The sequence below is a fragment of the Pavona decussata genome, unplaced genomic scaffold (assembly GCF_977016875.1).
Source record: "Pavona decussata unplaced genomic scaffold, jaPavDecu1.1 SCAFFOLD_207, whole genome shotgun sequence".
Classification (NCBI taxonomy): domain Eukaryota; kingdom Metazoa; phylum Cnidaria; class Anthozoa; order Scleractinia; family Agariciidae; genus Pavona; species Pavona decussata.
Window position 1 is genome coordinate 1,074,738 of NW_028145612.1, and position 26,840 is coordinate 1,101,577.

The window sequence follows — 26,840 nt, forward strand, 5'->3', positions numbered from 1 at the left end:
GCACCTCTGATTGGCCAAAATTCTCCTGACGTCACGGAGTAGGATTTTATTCCCGCCATTTTGAGTCTTCCCTTGTGATTTTCGCCAATGTAGATACTTTCAACGAAGATACAGCATGGCGGCGTCAAAAATCTCCCTCGACAAAGACGCCTTTTTTCGACGAATCAAGAGGATTTACGACGCCTGGAAGGTAATTTTTTTGCAGCTTTCCTGGGTCGGTATATATTGTAGTTGCGGCTTCTCACAGACTTACAATTTTTTCTCACGTTCGACAATATGTCGTGCACATTTCAGAAAGAAGAGGACACGGAAGAGAATGGAACGAATTTTCCAAGCGTTGACGCTGTTGTGATCGCAGTTGGACAAGACGAGGACGTCATATATAGCAAATCGACAGCAATCCAGGTAAAATATTTCAACGAGATATCGATGTTCATTCGTCACATGGCCCGGATTAATACATTGTACATGAAATACCTTGGGTTACATTCTTGATTGCATTTAATTTGAAATGGATTTTTTACGTTCATCAATGGGGTATACCCACGACCTTTAATCTTGGAAAGCTTTAATGGAATATAATTTATACCGCGTTTCAGTTTTAATATTGTGTGTTGATTGCTCATTCTTGGCTTTTAAATTTTGGAACAGTAATTAATATATTCATTTATTCATTTACATGTACTTTCTCATTATTCAATTAAGATATTTATATTTTTATTTTTTGTGTTGTTTTCACGACCCAAAAAAATCCCAGCGTCTTTCATAGACCCAAGTTTGACCTTTTGGTCAAAATTTCAGACCCAAAAAAATCCTTTGGACCCCCCAGTCAGTAAAATATGTGAGTGGGGCCCCTGGGACTCCTTACAACTTCACACCAAGTGTGTATCCCCAATTTTGGGGTCATTACGTATTCGTATGTCAAAGCTATTGTTCTCCCTTATCTCAAACAATTGCTGAGGATGTAGCATGTTACCGAGGATCGATCACAAGAGATTAAAGTATTTTGGGAAGAACTTAAAACCACAGAATGTTTGCAATGGTTCTTTGGAGTTCCAGTAACATACGTGTATCAAGAACAAAAGATGTGCTCATGACTTCGCAGCTCAAGGCTGCTTAATTGAACAATTGTTCCTGTCTTTTGAATTTGCTTTAGGGTCTTCCTGTATAAGTTCTCACCTTTTTTCAACCGAGTATAATATATAGAGAGTATATTCTCTGTGCCTGCCGAAGTGAATGCCCACAGGAATAAAGAGAGCCTTCAGGCAACAAAATCCAGCAGAGTCACCCATTTCTGAATGACACACATATAAATCAGCATGAAGTTGTAATGCCATTGCAAACTTTCAGAGCAAAACGGTTCAAATCCGTACTCCTTGGATGGCACATACATGTACTTACACTGTACATGTACATGTATATAGCTTATGTAAGAAAATGAAGAACCCATTCCCCACCTCCCTTCATGTGAAAAAGCTACCATTTATTTTCTTGTCACGTGAAACTGTTAAATACAGTATAACCAAAAATGTGCATACAGCGTATGTAAAAAAAATTGGGATTACTGAAAAAACTTTGGTGGTGGATAATTTTACTTTATCTCCTACATTTAAATAGTAAATATCATTCATTTGATATCATTTCCACCTGGATACAAAAAAGTTCCTGTGATTTGTAACTTACTAGTATACATTTGTTGTTGTATTTCAGCAATGGTTGTTTGGTTATGAGCTGGCAGACACTGTTATAGTACTGTGTGAATCTTCAGTTCACTTCCTAGCCAGTAAAAAGAAAATCGACTTTCTGAAGCCTCTGCAGGAAATGCAAAAGAAAGCCAGCACGTCTCCATCAATTGAACTTCACCTACGAGACAAGGTCAGAAAATAATATTAGATTACTTGATTACGTTTGATTTTCTTTGGATGCTTTGTATTGAAAACAAGAAATGCTGACACAAACTATGCAGGAGTAACTCTAGGCAAGGTCTGTATGATTGTACATCTGCAATATTTTTTTGCCAGGCGTAGTGTCAGTTTCTACCAAGTAGGCTGATTTACAATCATGTAAATACAGCTGTTTCGACAAAGGTTGTCCAAAAAAGTGTAAAAACATATGCGACAATGCCGAAAGACAGTCTAGGAAATACCCAATAAATTTCAATAAAAGCTCAAAATCCATAATGCCTTGACTGTACAGTGAAAACTTGAGATGGCTGGCAATGTGGATTCTGAGCTTTTGTTGAAATTTATTGGGTATTTCCCAGACTACCTTTCGACATTGTCACGTATGCTTTTATGCCTTTTTTGCACAACCTTTGTCAAAGCAGCTGTATAACAAACTGTTGCATTGGTTCAAATCTGTATGTTGTTTTGACTAAAGGCCCTCACAGTGATATAATTAGTTGTACATGTAACAGTTGTAAACACTTCAGAAAAAATGTATGCTTAACCTGGTTTCAAATCCATGAGATTGTGATAATACATGTACTGTAGTTAAAAAAACACCAAGAACATTAATATTACAAGCATCTCACAAAACAAATGCCAATGTTACTGTTTACTTTTTGCACCCTTGAAGTGCTTGTATCAGAAAAACTGAATTACAATATTCAGTTTACTTGTGCATTCAATGTTCATGAAGTGCATGTTAACTCAGACAGGGGCCCCTAACAAGAACATAGACCAGTATACTGGTAATCCACGTCATTGTTTGATATTTAAAAAGGCAAATTTGTGTACATGTTACAAACTAACACAGTCTGATCTGTTTACATTCTTTTTTAGCTGAAAATTTAAGTTGCCGAACTTTTTAGAGAACAGAATTTTATTTCTCAAGTTTGCAAGCTGCTTTTGGCTTACTGAACATGCTAGCTGGCCTTTTTTCACACTTAACAATGTATTTGCCCTGCAAAAACAAAAGAGATAGGTTTCCGGTGTTGCAAAAATGTGAGGTGACCTTTTGCTAAACAACATGCTAGTTTTTCTTCACAATGTAGTCCAAACTTCTGAGGCTGGTAGTGTCATTCCAAACAGATATTGTGCAGCTCCAAAAAAAATCCATGCCCACCCCATGGAAGGTCATTGGAAATTCCTAGGGGAGGGGGGTCTTAAAAGCTAAAATTTAAGAAGCAAAGTATGAAGCTAAACTGGAATTTCCCGGGAGGAGGGTGGGGAGGGGGGGACAAAAAACCTTCCATGGGAGGAGTAAGGATATATTCTGGAACTGCACATTCCACGAGAACCAACCATTTTGTGCCCGTGACTTAGACATTAATTTTTTTTATCTTGTTTACAGACTGATCAAGACAAAGAGAATTTCCAGAAACTTGTCAAGTCAATAAAGGACAGTAAATCTGTAAGTTTGTCTTTACTATTATTTGTGAGAGTATATGTTGCTATTAAATTGGTGCAACACAAGAAATAATTATTGTTTACTCCTTTGAATCTTTTAGGGAAAAACAGTGGGCATTTTTGTCAAGGATAACTTCCAGGGACAATTTGTGGATGAATGGAAGAAAGCATTTGAAAAAGAATCATTTGAGAAGGTCAGAAAGCTGTCACTTTTAGCAAGCTCGTGTCCCTAAAATGATAGCAAGATCAATATTATTATTATTATTCAGGGTTGTGCAGGTCATGGAAAACCTAGAAAGTCATGGAATTTTGTAATCCATTTTCCAGGCCTGGAAAGTCATAGATTTTAATTGTGGGTTATGGAAAGTCATTAAAAATTACATGTATGTTTATGGAGAAAAATCACTAAGAAAGCATTGATTCTTTTAGGGAATAAAAAAGAAGAAGACAAACAATTATATTATTTTTAAAAAGCAAAAAGGAACCAAGAAACATCTGGATTTTCACTCAGTAGAAATAAACACTGCACACTTTGACACTGTAAAATGCGAACACTTTGTCATGGAAAACTGGGAAAGGCCATGCAAAAGGTCATGCAAAAGTTCATGCAAACTCAACCAGGGCTACTGAAAAATCCGACACTTTGAAATTTAAAGAAATGTTCTCGTTTTTGATTGGTTTACAAACTACCAAAGCCAGACTTCTTTGTTGTAAACGTGACCTGTGATTGGCTGATCAATGTTGGGTGGCTCCGGTTGAGTTTGTTGCACTGTAAAAGCCCAAAAGAGTATGAACCCTATTATTTTGCAAAAAAAGGGTGACAATATTTATGGGTATCTTGTATAATTTTGTGTTTTACAGGTTGACATTAGCAGTCCTCTAGCTTATGTTATGTCAATAAGAGAAGATCAAGAATTAAATCATGTCAAGGTATTGTTCAGTTCTTCCCGGCCTGTTGCTGACAGGAATATTCTTCTTTCTTACTCATGTTTTGTGGGTTACCATTGATATTGGCCACTTACACGACTATAATTATTTCAGATAGTAAACTGAGCAAGAAATGTGAAGTGTAACAGTGTGTGTAACTCAGTATCAGGAAGGAAATTGCTTTTAATTGAAGTGACTATTCAAAGTAACATCAAATTTTTATTTTTTGTTTGTTTGTAGAAAGCTGCACAAGTCTCATCTGACATTTTTGTCAAATATTTTAAGAAGCAAATCATGGAAATTGTGGACGATGAAAAGGTACATGTATGGCGAAGGAATTTTTTCCTGCCAGTGCAGATTAATAGATTTGGTTTCCTAAAAATGTACTTTGTTATTAACATCATAACAGCATATTGATTTCTAAAATGTAGTTTCAATAATAATAAAAAAGTTATTATTTTTTTAAGTTGTACTTATAAATTATTACAAATTGTGTTTATTGATTTCTTGTTCCAAGAAATAACCATACCTCCCCCCCTTCATGGAAGGTTTCCTTGGTTTGAAACTTCCACCCTCACCCCCATGAAAATTTATTTAAGTTAAAAATAATGATCATTAAGACCCCTCAGTCTCCAGTGGAATTTCCATTGATTCAATGGGTGGGTCTAGATATTTTCTGGATGCACGTATTGTGCAGTTCCAGAAAATATCCATACTTCCCCCACGGAAGATTTTTTGTTTTGTACCCCCCCCCCCTCCCCCAGGAAATTCCAGTTTAGCTTCATACTTTACTTCTGAAATTTTGGCCTCTAAGACCCCCCTCCCCCTAGGAATTTCCAATGACCTTCCATGGGGTGGGTATGGATTTTTTTCTGGAACTACACATTTTTGTATTGTAGAGAGTCAAACACTCTAAAATTGCTGATGGGATTGAAGGAGCTCTGGAATCCAAGAAATTCTTACAACCTGGCATGGATTCAGACCAAGTAAGACCTGGACATGTGTACCTTTTTTTATTTTATTATAATATTCCATGATGTACATGCAATGTGAATCAGTGATCAGATTGCGGTTATACTACCTTTCTAGGAAACCGTGATATTTGAGAAAATACAAAAATAATTAATGCCGTAAATATCACCTTCTTTTGTTCGTGTCACACTCAAAGTGAAAAAATATTGTTACCTTTTTGGTAAATTTCAATCCCTATCTTTAAAACCTGAAATTAGTATCTTTTTTTTTCTAATACAGGCTGTAAACGGCAGTGTTAATTATTTTTTGGAATTTGTCACGGAATTTGTATTTGTTGTAATCCAGGTTTTCTTGAAAGGTACATGTAGGTGTAGAGTTCCCAGAACAGTTCACTCATTAATGAGGCTTTCCTTTTGGACTTTTTTTTTTAACAAATGAATACCATCTTCATGGAGGGAACACTTGATTTTAATTTCTGAAGGTTCTGTACTAATAGCTTTTATTAATTTTTGTCCTATCAGGTTGAGATGTGTTATTCCCCCATCATACAGAGTGGGGGGAAGTTCACCCTCAAGTTTAGCACTGTCAGGTAGGAAATAAATGGTGGTGGAATAGCACAGTAATCATAATTTATGAGACCTTAACTTGGAGAAGTCTGATTTACATGTCTGAAATCATAAGTAGGATTACGGACCTTACTAAACAACACAAAGTCCTGTTTCTCTGATTAATGATAATTATCTTTAACAAGATTCAAGAAATAAAATATTGAAGCAAATAGCATACATATAGTATAGCAATGGTTTAAACTTTTTGTCAAAAACAGGACTTAAGGAGAAGGAATGTGATATTATTATATGTCCTTTTATGTTTAATGATATGTCTAGGTTACAGCAAGTCTGTATTACTCACACATGATGAATATACTGACTTATATTAAAATCCTTTCATTTCAAGAGCTGACAACCAACAAGATTCTATAATTTGGTTACATGTAGTTGGGATTTAATTAAAGTACAACTCTGTTCTTCAGAATTTCATTGCAGTGTAATTATTAAGAGGCTACAGGTACAGCTGTATAACCACATCACATATTCATACAGTACATGATGAAAGGTCATGGTCAGAATAAAGAAAAAGACTTGAATGTTTTTTTTGTTTTTTGTTTTTTTTTTTTGTTTGTTTTTTTGCTTTTTCATTTTCATTTTAGTAATGATGAAAAGCTTCACTATGGTACCATAATCTGTTCCCTTGGTGTGCGATACAAGTTTTACTGCTCCAACATTGTCAGAACAATGCTGTATGAGCCAACAGAGGTATGCTGCTCATTAGTCAGTATCTTTACATTTTGCTTAAGATGCTGAAAACAGTTGTTTGGGCACTATCCCTTAAGCTTTATGAAAAATTCTCCCTCATCTATTTCAACTTGTTATATTACCCTTTGAGGGCTATCATACACCAGAACAACCACTCAAATTATATTGAAAGCCAGGCATACATGCATATGTGGCCTCTATCTTTGAATAAATCCCTTTAAAATGAAGCGAGCGTTGCATCACCCCCTCGGCCCTCTCAAAATACATATTTATACTGGTGGCTCAGTGGTGAACTTGCCACCTGCAGGCGATGATTTGTCACTGTCTTGGTTCACACTAATATTTCCCCAAGATCCCTTTGGACTTTAGGGTTCATGTTAAGATTATTTTGTAAAAGAAGGTAATAAATTTGCAATTTAGCAGGTGGATGCTATCTTGTTAATGTCTCCAAGGGAATTGATGGGAGTGAGATGGCTGCAGGAAGAATGGAAACCAAACTTGGTGGAGCTTGAAGTCAATATTGTTTTTGACAAACGAAAATGCTCAAATCAAGAGCAATTTCTGTACAGCTGATGGATTTTCAACATGATTATTATCTGCTGGATGTTTTAACATTATTTATGGAAAGGATTTCAATTCCCAAAACAAGGACAAGCTTTTTCAAAATACATTACTGTTTCAGTAATTTTTTTCATGATAGCCAGTAACATTTACCTGAATACGCCTCTAGACGGCAAAGGTAACCAGTTACCAGCTCGTTACAAGAACCCTGGGACTTACCTCTTTCTGGCTATTATAATTCTGTTCTGTTACCTAACGTTAGAAAACTTTTGAGAGTCATTACAACTTCACGCCGATTTAAGTGTGTCATTCAGAAATGGGAAAAACCGCTGGATTTTGTAGCTTGAAGGCTCGTTTTTAGTCCTTTCGGAGCCACCGAAAACGTGCTGAATAAGTTCGGTTTCATTCGTTTGGGAAAAGGTGAGATCTCTTGGATGAGGACCTAAAGCGACTTCAAAGGAATGGAACAATAGCGCAATTATGCGACCACGAGCGGCAGAGTTTATTATTGTATCCTTTTGTTCTTGATGTGTGAATAAACTGCATAGAATGACTTGGGACTTTACATGCATTTATTTTTATTCGCAAAATATTTCCAAGTTCGATATGTATTTATGAAAATAGAGCATTTTGAGAGCTTCAAAAAGAGATCTTGAACGAGGCTTTTTGGTCAATGTAGGCCGAAGTTCGATGTTTGTTTGTTGATCGGCAGGTCGAACTGCAAAGTTAATTTATGCGAAGCCGTCTTCGTCAGAAGTGTGTGTGAATTCCCGAAGGTACATGTATTACTGCAGAGAGTCCTGAACGAAATTTCATCCCGAAAACGTTTCTTTTTTTATTTGTTTTTTTTTTTAACGTGAAGGTCGATTTGACGGCTGTAAAATGTGGTCTGAATGAGTTTCTGTGGTTGAGATTTCTCAACGACGCGCCGTCTGACAGTTCCGCAGCCGACTGCTCCTTCTCGTTTAGATTTTGAATTATTGAAGTTATTCCCTACAAAGTAAAAAAGTTGTTTGGTGAATTTCACTTTCTTCTTTAAATAAATGAGGCCTGGATTTTTTATATTACTGCAAACGCCAAGCATCCTGAGTTCTTGATATTGACAGCCGTGTTTACGTTTGATATTCGAGATTGTTCCGATAAGCGCGTGCTTGATCATAAGCATAATATACTTTAAAAGTTTAGAGATTATCAAAGAAAAGTTGCAGTCCGACAGCTTTAAAAAGTTTTTTTTTTGTGAATCGAACTGAGCTATTGTTCGCTCTCAGATGATAAACAAAAGGAAATTGTCACACATTTCCTCAAAGGGCCTTCCGATTTCTATAGTTGTCTTACATTCCCGAGTGACATCCGACGTGAACACCGATGAATCGGCAATGAGTCTAAACAATAGCATGAATATATGAATACTTAACGACCCACAAAACGTGGGTACACACTTAAATCGACGTGAAGTTGTCATGGTAGTGTGACAAGTGTCCTGGATTGGACACAAGTCCATCACACTTGGTTTCCCCCACCCACCAAAAAAGAATTATGTTTATAACTGCACCTCAATCTTCCTCTACCCCTTATTGTAGTCACTGTTAAAGAATCTTCTTTTAGTTGATCAGGTTTTTTTTCTCTTTCTGTGCCAACATTCAGGAACAACAAGACAACTACAATTTGCTACTGGCAACGCTGGATGTAATTTTGGACAAGTTAAGACATGGTGAGCATTTGAAGCTTTGCTCAGTTGTATATACATGTAAGAAAGTCTGGTTTTTCTTTTAATTGTGTCTTTCCAATTTTCAGGAGTGAAGCTTTGTGATGTGTACAATGCTGCTCTTGAGCATGTTTCAAAACAGAAACCTGATTTCCAGTCCAATTTTGTGAAAAATGTTGGGTGAGTAAGCAAGTCAACAGAGACTCAGATAGATCTTACAGTGTTTTCCACAATGTGTAACATACATTAATGATTATAATAACATAACTCCGATGCCTGCCTGTAATTTTTGCGGGGTCTACAATTTAGGAAAATCATGCCAAAATGGTTGGTTTAATTGAAAGTAATTTTCAGGGGTTAAAGTTTTACAACATTCAATGATACTTGAACAAAAATTGAGAAGACTTCTAGTACAAAAGCAAAAAGAAAAAAGTTTTATATCCAAGCAACATGCATAATAGCCTCATCATCAATCAAATCGTTAATTGAACGCCAAATTTACGAGCAAATCTTCATCTGTTTGAGCTCTCTAGTTGATGCTGGTACATGTATATTTTGCAAGTTGTCAATCTTCTGTTATGAATTCAGCTTATTTACTCATTAAATATTTTTGCCTAAAATTTCCAACCAGGTAGTTTGTGTAAAATGGTAAGAGCCCCTATTCTTGATGTTAGCCATAGTTATCCATCGGCTCAGTTTTTAAAAATGTTGTACGCTACAATAACATAATGTACGTGGTACTCCAGTTAATGGTAAGCAAATTATATTTCTCTTTAAAGGTTTGGGATGGGTATTGAATTCAGGGAAGGCTCTTTGGTAATAACTTCAAAAAACACACATGTGGCCAAGAAAGGTGAGGATAAACTACGGTAATACATTTACACATTAAGCAGTTGTCTAGAATCAGGTTTATCTGGCCACATACATGTACACTGGAACCCAACAAATTGTTGGTGGTAATGTGTGGTGATTTTGAAGGACATGGTTTCTTTGACACTAGCGATTTTGAAAAAAAGGGGCAAAAAATTTTAGAACTGAATAGCAAAGTGCTGTCAAATAGAAACGGGTACAATGTACTTGAAGTGGGAAGTTCAGATGTCCTTGCCTCCCTCCGCAAGCCTCACCCCACAATAATTGTCTCCAAAGTTACATGTACATGTACAATGTATAATTAAAAATTATTCCATGGGTGCATACATGTTGGATATGAGATGACACATAGCCAACAAGGGATGTACATGTAGCACCGAGTTGGCTATAATCATCTCACATCCAACAAGTGTGAGGGGAATAATAATTATTGTTTTATTAAAAAAAAAAAATCAATAAATATTGGTAGATTTTGCTGATTTCACTTTGCAAGATCAACCAGAAGACAATTTAATGGTCGCCATTTCTTGGGCATGGTATAATGGCTCATATGCCATGGCTGCTGAACCAATCAAATCCCTGGAATTACATTTTTCAATGATCCATTTTTTAATAATGTTCTTTATGTTATATTTTAAATTTATGAAAAATTGATGATCATAATTTAGTTCTTGTTTCTCTTTAGGAATGGTTTTCAATGTGAATGCAGGTTTTTCAGGCCTGGTTAATGAGAATGCTGAGGATAGCGAAAACAAAAACTATGCACTGTTTGTAGGAGATACAGTGCTGGTCAATGAGGTAAGTTGCAAAGAAGAAAGCAACAATGAACAGCACAGACTTAACCCTTTCATTTCCAACCCTGGCAGGCAATGGTTCCACAAGACACGCCAGGGAAATATCCTCAAACTGCTTCTACTGTGGTAAAAGGCAAATCTTCTGACCATTTGAAGTAGTGTGATAGGATGTTAATTTTCAACCATGTTGCACTGGCTAGACTAAATGCAGTGCCTTTATATTGGCCAGCAAATCAAATTTTGCCTTTTATCTTAGAGTTCTTTCCATTGCCATAACTTGCTGTCCATACCCGCCAATCTGTAAATCAAATGTGTTATGTCGAAGGGATGGTGCTACAAAATCTTGAAGAACAATCACTCTGAAACTGGTACATTATAATAATTATTTTGAAGAAATTCAAAGAACTGGCATAAAAGGTATATCCTTCAAATTGGTACATTCCATTTATGAACTGAATGGTCTGGCCAGCCAGTTCTTACAAACGGAAAGTTTCCTTAGTGCCAACCTTTCAATCAATTTAGTTTAGCTACATTATACCACACTTGCAATCCATAGTGAGAACACTTTTCAATTCATCGTCATAATCGTAATAACCATTTACCGGGTGCATTGACAAAATTAATTCAATTCTCAGGATGCCCCTGCCTCATTGCTCACTGCAGCCAAAAAGAAGATTGCAAACATCGGCATCTTTCTCAAGGTTTGTGTTTTTATTTGACGTACCAACATGTACTGTACACTATAAGATAATTATTTTTTTATGAATTTAACATACTGCATTGGTTAAACAAGTACATTTCCCTTTGAACTGTAACCATCTGGTTCCATTGCACATTGTACCACTATCCTCCATGTACTGTTACTTTTGTTTTTGTTTTGTTTCGTTTCCACATCCCTATACTTCACAGTGGAAGTGAAAGTTATTGTTTTGTAGTTTATATTTGTCTCGTTCTTTTTCATGCATGTTTTCTACATGTATTTTAGTAGTGAATTTCCAACAGAATCACCAAACAGCATTCATTTGTATGATGGATGTAAACGCTGATCATCTCTTTCTGTTTGTTTGCAAAGGATGAGGAAGATGAAGGAGATAACCAACAAGAGAATGGAGAGGTTTGTTAAGTAGCCAAAACAACAACTTAAAAGCAGAGGATATCACCTCAGTCAGTGACAAAAACAATTTTAACTCAAAAGGAAGATGGAACTAGTGTCCCGCTCAGAAGCACTGTACATGGAGAACAGAATATAATAATTTTATTATCCTCAATCACAACGTAATAAAGTTTTGCATCACTTAAGACCTAAACATCTGTTTTCTCTTTCAGGCTGAAGAAGATCTTCTCTTGGGCCGAGAAGGAAAAGGAGCTTTACTTGAAAGCAGAACAAGAGTAAGTATACTGTAGATTCATTGTAGCAACAAGCTTTCCATTTTTTTTGTTAGGCCCACCTCAAAACATGCAAGTAATAATATTTTTATTGTACACGTATACTGTAGTGGCAAACACTTTGCATCGTTGGTAGAAGGACAAACAAAAAAAACACCTTGCAAACTTATAATGTCATTTTGCTGAAGCAATTTTTTGTGTTTCATGAGATTTTGAAGCTTATATTCAGGATAGAAGATGCTTGTATTCATGAACAACATGCCATATGAAATACATCACCCAAAATGTGAACTAAGTGAAACATTGTCCTATTTACGGTAGAATGTCTTGTTCATGGAATAAGACATGAAAGTCTTGCAAACACTGAAACTGGGGACATTAATTTCAACCAGTACATATAGTTTAAATAAAGGAACATTTACAGTCAACCTACGTCACGCATGACCAGTATTTCCGAGAATGAAATAAACATTCAAATTCGTCTTTGTAATGTCCAGCATTTGAATCGAATCTTGAACATTTCTCTGGAAATCTTTCAGAAAAGGCGCATTTACTGAAAAAAAAAAAAAAAACGGTAATAGCTTTATACCGTCAATAAACTAGGGAAATCTTGCTGGTGATGTTCAAAACTGACATGTAAATTTCAAAGCTCTGTTCAAATGTCAAAAATACTGGTCACGTATGTTGACATTTAGGTTGACTGTAACGCATATTTTAACATTAAAGGTGTAGTTAATGTTACTTTCTAATTTTAAATACCAAAAATTTTTCCTTAATTTTTTTCTACAGTATTCTGAGCTGAAAACTTCAGGATCCACTGTAAGCCCTTTACAGTGTAAACTTTGTACAATAAATTAAATAAATAAATGCATGTAACGAAATAAAAACTGTACCTAAATAAAATTATCACTACCTATACAAACACTTTGAACAAATAAAACATAAAATAAACAAAACTAAACATTTTTTTGGTATTTAATCTTTTTTCATCACAAGACATGTAAGTGATCATTTTTTGATTTGCAACAGACTGAAATGACAGCAGAAGAAAGAAGGAAAAAACATCAGCTGGAACTAAAGGAACAGTTGCATGAAGAAGCAAAGGTTTGTGCATGGTTTTTGTGCTGGAGTGCTTTGGTGAGAATATGCAAATCAATGCTAAATCGCATGGCTTTGGTCTCCATTTAATGCACAGGAGAGTTCTATTCAACTTCAAGCAGCCACAACGGGTTTTTTCCAGGGAGATTTGGCTGCATCTTACACAATCCATCCTCCCTAAACAATTCCCCTTCCCCAGCTAAAGTCGATAATTTCCTCTCTCAGGAAAGGTGACATTTAAAGCAATGCAACATTGAGCGGGCAGAGTCAGGAGTTGAGAATTCTTTGAATTGTAATACTGTATGTATAATGAAGGATGCTGATCCAGTGGCAGGGGTTGTACAAAGAACACCTCTAATTTTGGGTGGGGTGGGGAGGAGGGGATTTCAACCCAGGGTTTTGCAAGGAATTAGATGCTCAATTTCTTGTATTCTCCTGGGATTCCTATAATTTATTAAAGGTATTGCATTATACAAGGAAGCTTGCAAATAATTCCTTTAGTTGTTGTTTTTTAAAAATACCAAGTCTTTGGTATAATGCAGTCGCAGTGCACCTCAGATGAAAACTTTCAAAAGTTACTTATCAAAACTTATTCATCCATGGGATGAGGTGTGAAAACAGCAAAATTAGTATGGATCCCTGTCTTTATACTCTAAATTAATTACGTTTCTGTATTTTGAATAGTTTCACCGCCAGGACACCGTTAGATTCAAACAAAACAATTTGTCTTGTGAATGTGTCACATCTGAGAAAGTTGAACCATCTTGAAGTGGCCCTTTCAAGTACAACTTAGCTTCTTGTCATGAAGCGGTTGCTTGAATTCTGTAGTTCTCTTGTCCAGTCCTTGTTCACTGGACAATGGGATGCTTCCCCCAGGACTCTATACCAGTACAGCTGACAACCATGTTTAACTAACCTTTTGAGAAATTGTTGTTCTCTTTCATTAATAACCATCTGCCCGTTTTTATTTTCTTGTGTCTTTGTAGAGACGTCTTCTGGAGTCCAAAGGAGATACAGAAACACTTGCAAAGTAGGTGCACCCGTTTGACTGTTATTGGAGTACAATGTACTTTGGAAACTTCACCCAATCCTGCATTAATTTTACACCTGTAACATTCCCTTCAACTTTTTCCCAGGATGTACATTGTAAGTAGTTTGCAGAGATTTTTGACCTCGAGGAGTTCCCTGTTCATGATGAGTTTACTTGAAAGTTCGTAAATAACAACAAAAGTGTGAATACTTTGTTGAGCATCATATATCCAATCGAAGTTTACTATAGTGCCACGTAAACCAGCTCGGGTTCATTTGCAATTTTGAGTTTTCTGGAAGGCATTAATTCCCTCTTGACTTCGGAAATTGATTGAAACGTTCTTAGGCTTTGTTGGTTTCTTTACATGTGAAGGCTTGGGAAAATTCTTTCGCTTGAGCGGCAAAACGTGGGGGATCCTGTGCAGTCCACGCCACAATTTAGCAAAAATTAGAAATATTCAGCTAATTTCTGAAAACTTACTTTTCAAAGCTTTGTTACGTTGAACATTCATTGAAAAGTAGTTAGCTGTTGAATTCGCTTTCTGGTAGTATTTTATGCAACTTTTACAGCCATAAACTTGTACAAGTTTGGAGCCGCTGGAAACTGGAATTGTCGCTAGCTTTTTGCGTTAACAAATCATCAGTTACCACATCAAAAATAAAAACCTGTTTATGTATCGAGCACCTGTGTGTGCATGGTATTGGTAAATTGTTGTTAAAGTGTTGTTTGTGATATCACTTTAGAGTGAAGCCATCCAATGTTGCCTACAAACAAGCGTCCTTAGTTCCACGAGAGAATGAAGTCAGGGAACATAAAATATTTGTGGGTAAGCAAATAGTCAGGTTTGTTTGTTTTTTTGTTTTTGTTGTTTTTTTCTGTTTGACTGTATATTTGTTGGTTTGTCTTAAATACGTTAAAAGAGTATTGTCCAGCTTCTTATCGTTCACCTTGTGCTTCTCTCTTTTCACCCAGACAAGAAGTACGAGGCTGTAGTTCTGCCGTTGTTTGGAGTGGCCACACCGTTTCACATATCCACCATCAAGGTATGAAGCATCCCCCTGAATGCCCAGCCATTTGAATTCTCTATGCTGGTAGATAGACATTTACTTTGAGGTTGTTCTTTTACGAATACCTTGAAAATTCAAAGGACACTTGAAGAAGACACAATAGAAGATTCATACATTGTACATACGTATTTCCAATACTAAACACAATTTAAGCATGTATTGTATGTGAACGGCTATGGTTGTTTCTTCGAGAAATAAATAGTTTCCTCGAACTTCTTTTCGAGTTTGCATATTTGAAAACTCCTTTGTTCTCGATTCTCGATCCTTTATCCTCGATTCGCGCGTCTCGAAACTCGAAAGTCTCAACGTTCGAGATGCGAGTATTGAGTTTTGAGGATCGAGTTGAGACTGTCGACTTACTTTTGAGTGGTACTGTAGGAGAAGAAGCAAAGGCGTTTCTTCAATCCGTTTGTAGGAGAAAGAAAGCAAAAAAAAAAAAAATGCCATGCTAGCTACACTAAATATTATAATTATAAAGCTATTTTTTCTGATCTATATACTCAGCGGCAGACTCTAATTCGTATAAAAATCAGGTAAAAACGAAATTTACATAGTCTCACACTCTTATTTTTATTCTGAGTGATTTTTCAATGTAATTCAAACACCACGATGGCATAAAATTAACAGCTTGTGGTAAACGTTTTACTTTTTTTTGTAGAACATCAGCTCCAGTGATGAAGGTGGATATACTTATCTCCGAATTAATCTTTTTTGTCCGGGAAGGTAGGTGAAGTCAGTGAGGAGGCTGGTCTGATGTTATACATTCTTTTTACTTCCGTCATTAAATGCTTGTTGAACACGATTGAACACGAAATACCTTATTAGCTGAGAAAATCTAAAAAGAAATGCGTGCATGTGTTTCAAAGCTTTGCATAAGTCGCTTCAAATTCTTGGGTCGTTAATATGTTCGACCTAAACTATCTAATCCACGTTAACGCATATTTTTAAATCGTGTCCTATGGTGTTGGCGTTAAAACAGCTTTCTCCATGCAGCATGTTTTAATCTTATAAAACATCGCTTGAAACAGTCCTGTTTTTTTTATGTTCCATTAAATTTTTATGATCCATATTTCTTCTTCTTCTTCTTCTTCTTCTTCTTCTCCTCCTCCTCCTCCTCCTCCTCCTCCTCCTCCTCCTTCTTCTTCTTCTTCTTCTTCTTCTTCTTCTTCTTCTTCTTCTTCTTCTTCTTCTTCTTCTTCTTCTTCTTTTGTACCCGTGCCACATGTAATTTCCTTCATATGAAAACTTTGCCGACTATTTCGTGTCAATCCCTTTATTCTAAACTTATAATTTCCCTTTAATTCACATTAACTGGTTTAAGGCGCATTCCATTCCATTCTTTGAGAAACGTAATGTTAATTTCTCATTATAGTGTAATGTCCATATGTAATTGTCGTATCCCACAAGTGGTTTTTTTGTTGTGGTTGTTTTAGTGCGGTGGGTCGTTCAGAAGGAAATCTTTTCGCACAGCCTGAGGCTACGTTTGTTAAGGAAGTGTAAGTGTTACCCACAGTTTTAAGCAAAAACTATTTACATTTTAAGGAAAACGACAAAATTTTTGAGTATAGACTCAAAACATGTTTTATAGACTCAAAAGTTTTGTCGTTTTCCTTAAAATATTAACTTGTCTGCTACTATTAAGACCCTTTAAAAACTACTTTGCGAAAATTAATAAATAAATGAATAAATAAATAAATAATAATAATAATAATGATAATAATAAATAAAAAAAACTGAGAAAACTAAGGTGTCACTGTGATTCACCTGTTCAAAGCGCCGAAAAGTTTGTGCGAGGCAAGTTTCGGTTCAAGTGTGCTGCTAAGTCAGTATGTGAGGCTGTCTTGTTTTGTAGGATCACATTCAACAACGCTTTAGATAACCAGTAGGGACTTGAGGCAACCGCCATGGCAACGCCAACGGACACGCTACTAAGAAATACACAACTACGTTATCTGATCTATTTTGTAATTATTCCAACCCCTTCGTCTTGTGCTCTGCGGCCGAATTATCCAGGAACGTAGTGGTTGTCCTTCGTATTCGAAGATGACTGTGTCATTGTGTGATTTATCTGTGGCTGCGCAGATGGCTCTGCAGTCCTAATCTGGAAGCGCAGGGTCGGGCACAGGTGTATTCTGCGGAAGACGCTATGTGACCCTGCTCGTAGGCGGCCATAAGTCTCTGACAAATGACAAACGACATTCAAGTTCAAAACGAAAAACAAAATCCGCATTACTATAGGGTCGTGTAAAAAAAAATACTTCAAAAATAAAAATAAAATAAAAACGCTGGCCTCTCGTTAAAGGTAACGGCAAGTGAAAGGTTAATGTGACGTAGCATTATAGTAATTTTTCCACTGTTTCCATTATTGTTTATTTATTTTCAATTGTTGTTTCCTGTTGACTTACAGAACATATCGAAGTTCAAATACAAAACCTCCAGGCGCATCCCAGCCGCCAGCCATTAACCTGAGCATGGCGTTTCGTTTAATAAAAGAAGTACAAAAGAAATTTAAAACAAGAGAAGCAGAGGAGAAGGAAAGACAGGTTAGTAGTGTTTAGGGGTGTTTTCAAATCCAAGGCCACGCTTTGTAAATAGGCAACTGGTTTGCCTCCCACCAGTTGGGATTTTTGACATGTGTTATGTTCAGTTTGTATATTTATTTCACTGATTTATAGTGTCCTCAATTAGCACAATAGTGCTAAATAAAGTCATTTTTTATTTAGTTGGTATTGTCTTTATTATTGAGTTCGGTAATGTTCTTTTACACTCTCCCACGAAAGTCTATTTGAAAGTTTCGGGCAGATCGCAGATTGCGATTTTGCTCAGCAGTCAGTGTCTGGGTTACGTCATTTGCTTGTGTTCCAGTGCTTCTTAGCTTCTTCTGTGGAGTGTCAGGCTTGTTGCTGTCTGTAAAACTTGCATGTGTTAAAGGGATGTCTTAAAACGTTGGTTTTATGTTTCCTATTTAGGGCGTGGTACAACAAGGCAACCTAATTTTAAACCCCAACAAAGGCAACCCCAAACTGAAAGACTTGTACATCAGACCCAGTATCACACAGAGAAGATCACCGGTAAGCTGTTTGTAACACGCACAAGTGCTTTTGATTTTAACAAATAAAGCTGAGCCAATTGAGAGCTAGAGTTGAAACCCTCGCGTTCATGTCGCCTGATGCGTTTGTTCACTGTCGCCGACTTCATCGAGAATTTTTTGCTGAAACCCGCGTGGGGTTCTTTGTTTACCATCTCGCGTCAACTCGTTTGGTGTGGAGGTCAAAATTTCGGCTAATCCTGAGTTAGCTTAACCGATTTTAGTTAGCGAATGAAAAGGTAACGTTTGTTGTCAGATTTTATCACTGAACTGAACGAGCCAAACACGTCATGATTTGTTTTTGTTTTGTTTTGTTTTGTTTTTTTTCAGGGTACTTTAGAAGCTCACACAAATGGTAAGTGGCTGTCTTCAGAAAAATATGTTTTAGCTAACAATGCTGTATATTAGATGCGCTGATCTGCTGGTCGTTTTCACGTAGGTTTTCGATTCGGTATGTATCGTGGAGAGCATGTGGACATCTTGTACGGGAATGTAAAACACTCTTTCTTTCAGGTAAGAATTTTTTTATTTCCTTCATTACTTGTTTACGTTTTTAGCGCTAACTAAGAAGCTAGCTAGCTAGTTAGTCAGGCAGGCAGTCAGTCAGTCAGTCAGTCAGTCAGTCAGTCAGTCAGTCAGTCAGTCAGTTCATTCTTACGTTTCTTCCTCTCTTGTTTACATTCATTGTATATTTGTGTTCTACTTTGAGTGACTGTTGTTTCATTAACTCCTTTAGCCTTGTGATGGAGAAATGATCATCTTGCTTCATTTCCACTTAAAGGTTGGTCGACATTACCGTGCTTGTTTTCATTCTTTCATCTCATGATAACTGAATTTTCAGTAACGAGAGCTCGTAATATATGTAATATATGTAGGGCCTGTAGTGTATGTATAGGGCCTGTCGGGTATGTAGGGCCTGTAGGGCTTGCAGGATATGAAGGGTTTTTTTTTTTTTTAGCTTTTTCCAGTACATGTCTCATATAGCACCCTAACGCTGTTTAGAGACTGTGTGGCCATTTGTTCATACTGTTACGTACTGGCAGCCATGATGTATGGCTTGTAGGGCCCTACAGGAAACCCTACAACAAACGTGCGTCCCTAAATCGAGCCACATGTGTATATGACACCGAGTCCGGGAATTGAACCCAGGTCACATTGGTGGGAGGTGAGTAATCTCACCACTGCACCATCCCTGCTCCCCAGCGAATTTTCAGCATGTGTTTACTTTGTACATATTTTCCTTTTTGCTGCAAATGCTTTAATTATTTCTGGCATAATTTCCCTCCACAGCATCCTATAATCATTGGCAAAAAGAAATACAGAGACATACAGTTCTACACAGAAGTAAGTTGAAATAGGCACCAAAATGGTGACAGATTGTACCAATTTCAGTAGAGCCGTTTGTTGAATTCATCCTTTGTTGAGAGTATATTTCGTTTGTTTTTTCTTTTTGTTTTTTGGCAGGTTGGTGAAATCACAACAGATCTCGGGAAACATCAACACATGCACGACAGAGACGATCTCCAAGCAGAACAGGTCTGTTATGTTATTTCTATGAGCGCCAGTGAATCAGTTTTCATTTGGTATTAGAAAGATTCAAGTTGGACGCAGGGCGTTCATATGCGTCACATCTTTTGTAACTAAATCTTTTTCAAGCTGCACGAAAAGACGAATAGGTTTCTCTTTCTGCAACGATTGTGAAACAAAAACGTATGACATTGGTCTTTCAACTTGTTTGCGACACATATCAAGTCAAAAACTCTTCAGGTTACAACTTACTTTTTTTGTGAGAGAGAGACGTTACATGGCAATTGTAACGTGTAATGTGTGCAGTAGCTTGTTAGTTTTCAAAAACGTTTTTGTCGACTGATGTCCCTTCGAGTCCACTGCCTTACATATTGACATTTTGACATTTACAGGCTGAAAGGGAATTGAGACAAAGGCTAAAGTCCGTGTTCAAGAATTTTATCGACAAAGTGGAGGGAATAACCCACGGACAAGTGGAGTTTGATGTTCCGTTCAGAGACCTCGGGTAAGTACAAGACAAATTGCTCTTGCAATTCCCCATGCCAGAAACCGTGAGAAGACTGGTACGAGTAAGGGATCGGGGATCATTTGGGTAGACGGATGGAAATCACGCGACGAGTAAGTGCATTTTCGTTATTTTTTTTCTGGGTAGCGTAGCTCTTGTTAAATAGTTTTAACCTAAAAGAGTATTCTCTATACAACTGACTGCCGAGAAATGCACTTACATGTATTTATCGACGCAATTTCAAACTGCCTACTCAAACCATCCCATAATCCCTCACTCGTACCAGGCTCCCCATTGTTTCTGGAGTGGGGAATAAAGGAAACCATTACGTAAACTTCAACTAAAAAGGATGCTACGGAAAAGTCAAGGAAAAAACAGATTTATTACAAGGCCAGGGTATTGCGCGTCAAGGCAAGGAATTTTAACGTCGGCGGATTAATGTTTAGCTTGTCGTCAAGTTTAAGAACTTTTTTCTTGTTGGCAACGTGAACATATAGGCGAATCAATTTTGATTTGTGTGTATTGTACCCAACCAGAAGTGAGATTTGACACTTCTATACGCCTTAAACGCGGAGAAAAATTGATAAGGATTTTTTTTTTTCGATGTCCTTACAAGAACAACATGAAGATTTGATCAAGCAAATAAAAATATTCTGTCATACACGTTTTAAGGCTGAAGGCGACGGAGTGTTAGGTACACATGATACAGCAGCGCGAATAGACATGGATGCAGTGGTCTCTGTTTCGTTCTTAACGAGTAGCTTTGGCTCACAGCTCACTCCTACCTCCTTATCTGAATGTTGTTTGTTTCACCAGGTTCATGGGAGTACCTTCTCGCAGCACAGTCTTATTACAACCAACAACACACTGTTTGGTTAACATCACTGAACAGGTAATAAAGTTTACGCTGCAGAGTAAGTGCAGTGCTTATCAGTCAGCATTTCATCCTTGTCACCCTGAGTCTTTTCCGCTATTAGGTTGGTAGGAAGTTAGAGGCGCTTTTAGATGCTGTCCACTTGTTTTTGTTTTCGGTCGTTTTTGTTTGAAAATTGTAATTTTTAAATCCGTGTTAGGTCTAAGCGTTCCGTCCACGATTGAAAACGCCCCACCGCTGCTCAAAGGGGAGTTTTTCTAAACCGATGATCAAACGTTTACTTGTGGCGTACAAAGGCGTATTAAAACGGGGGTTTTCGAAGCGACGACATAAACAACTGAGGATTGAGAAAGAAAATGAAAAAATTACGGTTTTGTGCTCAAGTCCTCCACATAACCTTGGATTTGGCCATTTCCCGTTGGTGTTTCGAAGACGACGGAAAATCAAGGTACCAAAATTTAGAACGCTCGTGCTGAACGATTGTTTTTCCTCATTAATTACATCCATTTTGAAATCACTGGTGATCCTTGGAATCTGATTGGTCCAAAATGGTGCAATTTATTCCCAAATTGCACGATTTTTTGCTCTAAATCGCATCCTTTCTTTAGCCCATCAAAATGGAAATGAAGTAACACAAATAGAATATTAATATTGACAATGGTACTCTGTGATTTCAAAATGGATGTAATTAAGTGGTAATTGAACTTCGTGTCGTGCAATTTTGGTCTGAAATCATACTTGTGATTTCAAATCAAACTCGCGCTGCGCGCTCGTTTGATTTTGAAATCACGCGTATGATTTCAGACCAAATTGCACTCCACTCAGTTCAATTACCAATATTAAACCTATTGTTTTGCGGTGTTGTCTTGCTAAGTTCCAATATTAAACGAATACGAATACGAATGTCTTGATGATTAAATAAATTCTCCCAACTATTACCTTACGTAATATTCAGAGGCCAGTGGGGAGAATGTGCATGTTGAGACGTTTTGTATGTGTACACAAAACTAACGCTGATTTGTTTTTTTTTTTGTAGCCTACGTTCATCATCACATTGGATGAAGTTGAACTCGTACACTTCGAGCGCGTGCAGGTAAAGATATTCAGATGGATCGGGTGTTAGACTGACCAATTTTTGATTGTTTTCGCTGTATGTTATAAATTGGTACAGTTTTGAAACTCGTTACATCACCGTTCTTATCAAATGATGTCGCGTTTTGTCAAGGGCATTTACAGTCTATAAGCTGTAACAAAAGTCGGAATTTCATGGAGACAATCACTTTATTTAATAAGCGCAGAGCATTAATTAGAGACACTCTCCGAATAGAATTGGAATTTGGAAATGGTGGTTATTGAGGTGAGGGGAAAACCGGAGTACCTGACGAAAGACTTCTTGGAAGAAAGGACGGGAACCAGCAACAAACCCAACTCACATATGACACCGAGTCCGGGAATAGAACCCGGGTCACATGGGTGGGAGGCGAGTGCTCTCACCATCGGTAAGAAAAGGAGGGGGTTCAGTTCTACAGCGAATATCTAATATTTTTTTCACCTCGCTGTAGATTGTTAAAAGACTACCAAGACTTGACTGTTTTGTTTGTCGTTTTAGTTTCATCTGAAGAACTTCGACATGGTGTTTGTGTTCAAAGACTACAAGCGGAAAGTGGAACACGTGAATGCCATACCAATGACGTCACTTGATTCCGTCAAAGATTGGTTAAAGTAAGTCGCTTGACATGCGTGCAACAGTAACAACAACTTTATTGACTATTATGCAGTTACGATAGAAACACTTGCAAAGAAGTTGGCAGAGCAGTTATTTAATCTTTGGACTAATGTCTTTTAGGGGGACACTCTTGAATTGTAAGGATAATTTTCTTTTTCATATTGGAATTTAGTTCGCAACTGTATGTTTGCTGTGACCTAATAGAGAGTTTTTCAACTGAGTGTCGAAAGCCAGTCGTTTGCTTTGGTTTCGCTTTACTATGCACTTTGATTGGTTGGGAAAACTCGCGTTACTTTCTCCACCACTCAGAAACGAAACCAAAACCAATCATGACTTGATCATAGGCTTTTTTCCGCGCTTCACGCCGGGTTACATGTATTTTCTTCGAATTCTGATTGGTTCATGGTGTTGTTTACGTGTGCTATTATTGGTCAGAGTGATAGCTTTGGTTTCGGCTTTACGACACTTAACTGAAAAATCCTCTTAGCGAAATAATCACCCCTTCCCTTGACTTCATGAAGAAGTCACGAAAATTCGGCTTCTTCTCTCTGCTTTGCAGTTCGTGTGACATTAAATACACTGAAGGCATCCAGAGCTTGAACTGGGCCAAGATTATGAAAACCATTAACGAAGATCCTGAGGCGTTCATTGAGAATGGCGGCTGGAGTTTTCTGGATCCCGACAGCAGCGTGAGTTACTCTTATTCCGTCTTCGAACAGAGTTTTCCTCATGACTATACCCATTCCCCAAGGAACAAATAATGCGACTCCGGTAAAATTAAACCAATGTTTAAAGGTAATAAATGTTAGTCAACATCGGTCTTCTTGAAGACTTCATAGTAAACCAGTGGTGGAAATAACAATCGGCCATCGGCCATTGTCCGACCATATTTCTAAAATGTCGCACAAACTTTTAACTTTGTTTGGATGTGACGTCCGTACAAAAAGATGTCTTGAAATTTGTTTTTGAAAACTTGTAAACTGGTAGCAGATTTCAAGATGCGAAGCCATGCGTTTCCATCTCTAGTTTTGCTGCAACACGCTCTCACAACGGCATTTACTTGAGTTAAAAGTTGAAAATGTCTGTGTATTCTGAGATCCCGCCGTAGTGGATTGCCAACTCTTCGATAACCATAGATCATGTTTGTCAATGATTTGTGTCTTGAGTAAAAATCCAAGATGCCGGATGTATGTCTGATCAAAATAAAGCTTTTGCAAGGACACATGTCCTTATTTCAAACTAAATTTGTTTTACAATACTACAGCGGACGTCATTTTTCTTTTCTTGTGGAGGGTTGATCGTGTACAGAATTAAAGTAAGTTCTGTTGGTTTTTCATTCCTGAAGAAATGATTTTCTGCCTCTATTCTCCAGCCTCCCGCTCCACTGCTGGATGTTATATGGACAATCATACATGACAAACCTCCGTAATAGGGGGAGGACCGGGTGGGGAAGAGAAGCGAAGAAAATGTGACATGTACCAACCTTGCCAACAGAAAATACCAAGCTCTGTTATTTAACATTATTCGTGTCTTCATGCGTACAATTTTGTTCACAGCCAAAAGTTCACCGAAAATGCCTATCATCATGGACCCCTTCTTCATGTATTATACACATATTGTTTCAGGGAGATGAGGCGGGTGACAGCGAGGAGGAGCAAGAGAGCGAGTACGCCCCAACAGGGTCAGACGAAGAAGAAGAGTCTTCACAAGAGGAGTACTCTTCAGAAACAGAGACTAGCGAAGAGGGGTCGGGTAAGGCCTTTTTTTTTTTCTTAAAGGGTAGGGCTGGCTAGAATCACAAAACAGAGAGTAGGGGAAAAGGGTTGGGTAAGGACATTTTTTTTCTTTATAAGAGGGGATGGCTAGGAGTACTCTTCAGAAGCAGAGACAAGCGAGGGGTCATGTTTGAGTAGTTTTCTCTTGATGCTGCGAGGGGATGGCTAAGAGTACTGGTCAGAAACAGAAGAGTGGTCGAGTACCCAACCCCCCCCCCCCCCCTCCTTCCATTAAGAAAAAAATGTCGTTGGCTAAAAAAAGTTAAAATGTCCTCTCTTTAGAGAGACAGACAGAAGAAGTAGAGCAGGGTAGAGACACGTTTCACTTACTACAGGAGCATAGGAAGATAGCTCTTCAGAACGCGGCCAGTGAAGGGGATTCTGATAAGGGCACTTTGATTACAAGAAGGGATTAAAATGTCCCATTATTACCCTTCAGTCAACAAAGCATTTCAGAATTCAGGAAATAAGGAAGTTGGGTGACGGTACTTTTCACTCCTCATGGGGAGTCTGGAAAGACGTAGTTTGATATCAGTACAGCCATAACCTGAGAAACGCTCTCAAGTGAAATGCGTAGATAAAAATGCCGCTGAAAAAGTTGAACACTGCAGAGAAAAAGTCTGCCTTCTTTTTTGTTATTCCAATAGCCCTTGCTAAGATCTGCTTTTCCAGGATAGTAATAAACTACACATAAAACCTTTGTATTAAGAAGCACTGTTCTTAAGAAAAGCTACACATCGAAGCGGTCGAGGAAGGACATGTAGCTCATCGAAGGTGTTGAAAGATTTGGAGAAAGGCATACGCGGTGATGTGGTCTTGCTTTCTTGTAGACATTGACGAAGACATGGGCAGCGAGGAAGAGAGTGGCAAAGATTGGTCCGAACTTGAAGAAGAAGCTGCTAGAGGTGAGTTCACAGTTTATTGAACGTTAGCGCTTGCAAAGTTTGCATTCGTATGTATTGTCCAAATGCCGAGAGCAGAGGAGTGCAAAACGAAGCTACAGTACTTCCAGCGTGTTAAAAATTGTTTTGTGGATAATGTTTTTGCCAAAAGGGGCGTCCACTATCCTATCGACGCCGGGTATTCGAACAACAATAATAAGTGAAATTTCACGTAATCTTTTAAGGAGTTAAAGTAGGTCGCCTCTTAGAGGCCTACGTCTTATTCTCCTGGCTAAAAGCCGTTCTTGGAGCACCACCTTTGTGAACGCTTGAGCGAAACGAAACAATCATCATTTTCACTTTGGTTTATTCCTTTTCAGCTGACCGCGAAAAGGGACAAGAGGAAACGCCGACGAAAAAGCGAAAAAAACCTAGCAGCAAACACGACTCCCCGCGTAGCAAAAAGCGAAAGCATTAAACGTGCAGAGATTCATGGAGAATTTGAAGGACGTTTGCGTTGTCATACGCAAGACTGATGCGCTAACTAAAAGATCACCACCAAATGCTTACACTGACACAGGGATTAAATTTGAACGCAGTGGCTCTGTCTGGTCAACAAAATGGTTCTTTGGCGTTCCTCTATCACCATGCATTTAACTGATTTGTACCAAAGCATTGTAGAACGTGACGAGTCCGTTTGGAAGAGCCATTTCAGTCCGAAACTAGTTTCATCGCGGCATTTGGGTATTTTGTTTGGCTGTTTACATAACGGGCTGAAAACGTAAAATAAGTTCATTCCTTGATGATTTCATCCCTGCTAGCTTCATCGGGAGCAAGGACTCAGTTTCACTCCTGCAGAATCACCACTGTTTTTCATCCCGGACAAGGCGTTTTCGTCTCGAGACTGAACTGTTTTTAGTCATCCCACAATGTGCACCCGCGCTAAAGGGGTATGGCTAGGTGTCTATTAAAATACCGTGTGAAAATATTCAGCAAAAACATAGTAAAACAGTTATTCGGGATGGCCTCAAGCCCCTGGCTTTTAAGTGAAGCGGGCTCGTTAAACCGTTCACCAACAAAACCCACTTAAGTTCAAATTTAGCCTGAATATCTATCTATGTATGTATATATATAGAATTTCGTTTTGGCAAAGTTAGAATCAGCTTGTACAGCATAATGAACAATACCGACCACAGTAAAGTGCATTTGAATGCTCGTTCATTCCGGAGTTTTAGGTGGACTGTGTTGGTGACAGAGTATACAGACTTCTCTACCTTTGTGCCTGAATGCTGCTGTGAATAACTTTCAAAAAAATATACGTTAATGGTCTTAACCTATTAATGCATTAAACTTTGGAGGAAAGAAAATCAAGATGTTTTGTAAACATT

The 26,840-nt window shown here is 37.8% G+C and overlaps 1 protein-coding gene across 2 annotated transcripts; it reads left to right on the top strand.

Moving 5' to 3' along the window:
* LOC146460798 (FACT complex subunit SPT16-like) lies at positions 1 to 26,823 on the top strand. 2 transcript variants are annotated; one of them, XM_085087697.1, is made up of 39 exons: positions 1 to 190; positions 295 to 405; positions 1,711 to 1,875; positions 3,295 to 3,354; positions 3,452 to 3,544; positions 4,212 to 4,280; positions 4,518 to 4,595; positions 5,177 to 5,263; positions 5,771 to 5,838; positions 6,460 to 6,565; positions 8,771 to 8,837; positions 8,921 to 9,011; positions 9,611 to 9,684; positions 10,387 to 10,499; positions 11,131 to 11,196; positions 11,568 to 11,609; positions 11,822 to 11,884; positions 12,671 to 12,700; positions 12,911 to 12,985; positions 13,966 to 14,009; positions 14,753 to 14,835; positions 14,982 to 15,052; positions 15,735 to 15,799; positions 16,510 to 16,572; positions 17,484 to 17,619; positions 18,046 to 18,147; positions 18,495 to 18,519; positions 18,604 to 18,677; positions 18,901 to 18,945; positions 19,455 to 19,508; positions 19,629 to 19,700; positions 20,084 to 20,196; positions 21,013 to 21,088; positions 22,107 to 22,163; positions 22,680 to 22,792; positions 23,356 to 23,485; positions 24,422 to 24,548; positions 25,402 to 25,476; positions 25,833 to 26,823. In XM_085087697.1, exons 1-39 carry the CDS (start codon positions 116 to 118, stop codon positions 25,928 to 25,930), a joined length of 3,156 nt encoding a protein of 1,051 aa, XP_084943823.1. In that variant the 5' UTR covers positions 1 to 115; the 3' UTR covers positions 25,931 to 26,823. The 2 variants fall into 2 exon arrangements, with proteins under 2 accessions (XP_084943823.1, XP_084943824.1); XM_085087698.1 differs by lacking the exon at positions 12,671 to 12,700 and having other exon boundaries at positions 4 to 190.
* The last annotated feature ends 17 nt before the right edge of the window (positions 26,824 to 26,840 follow it).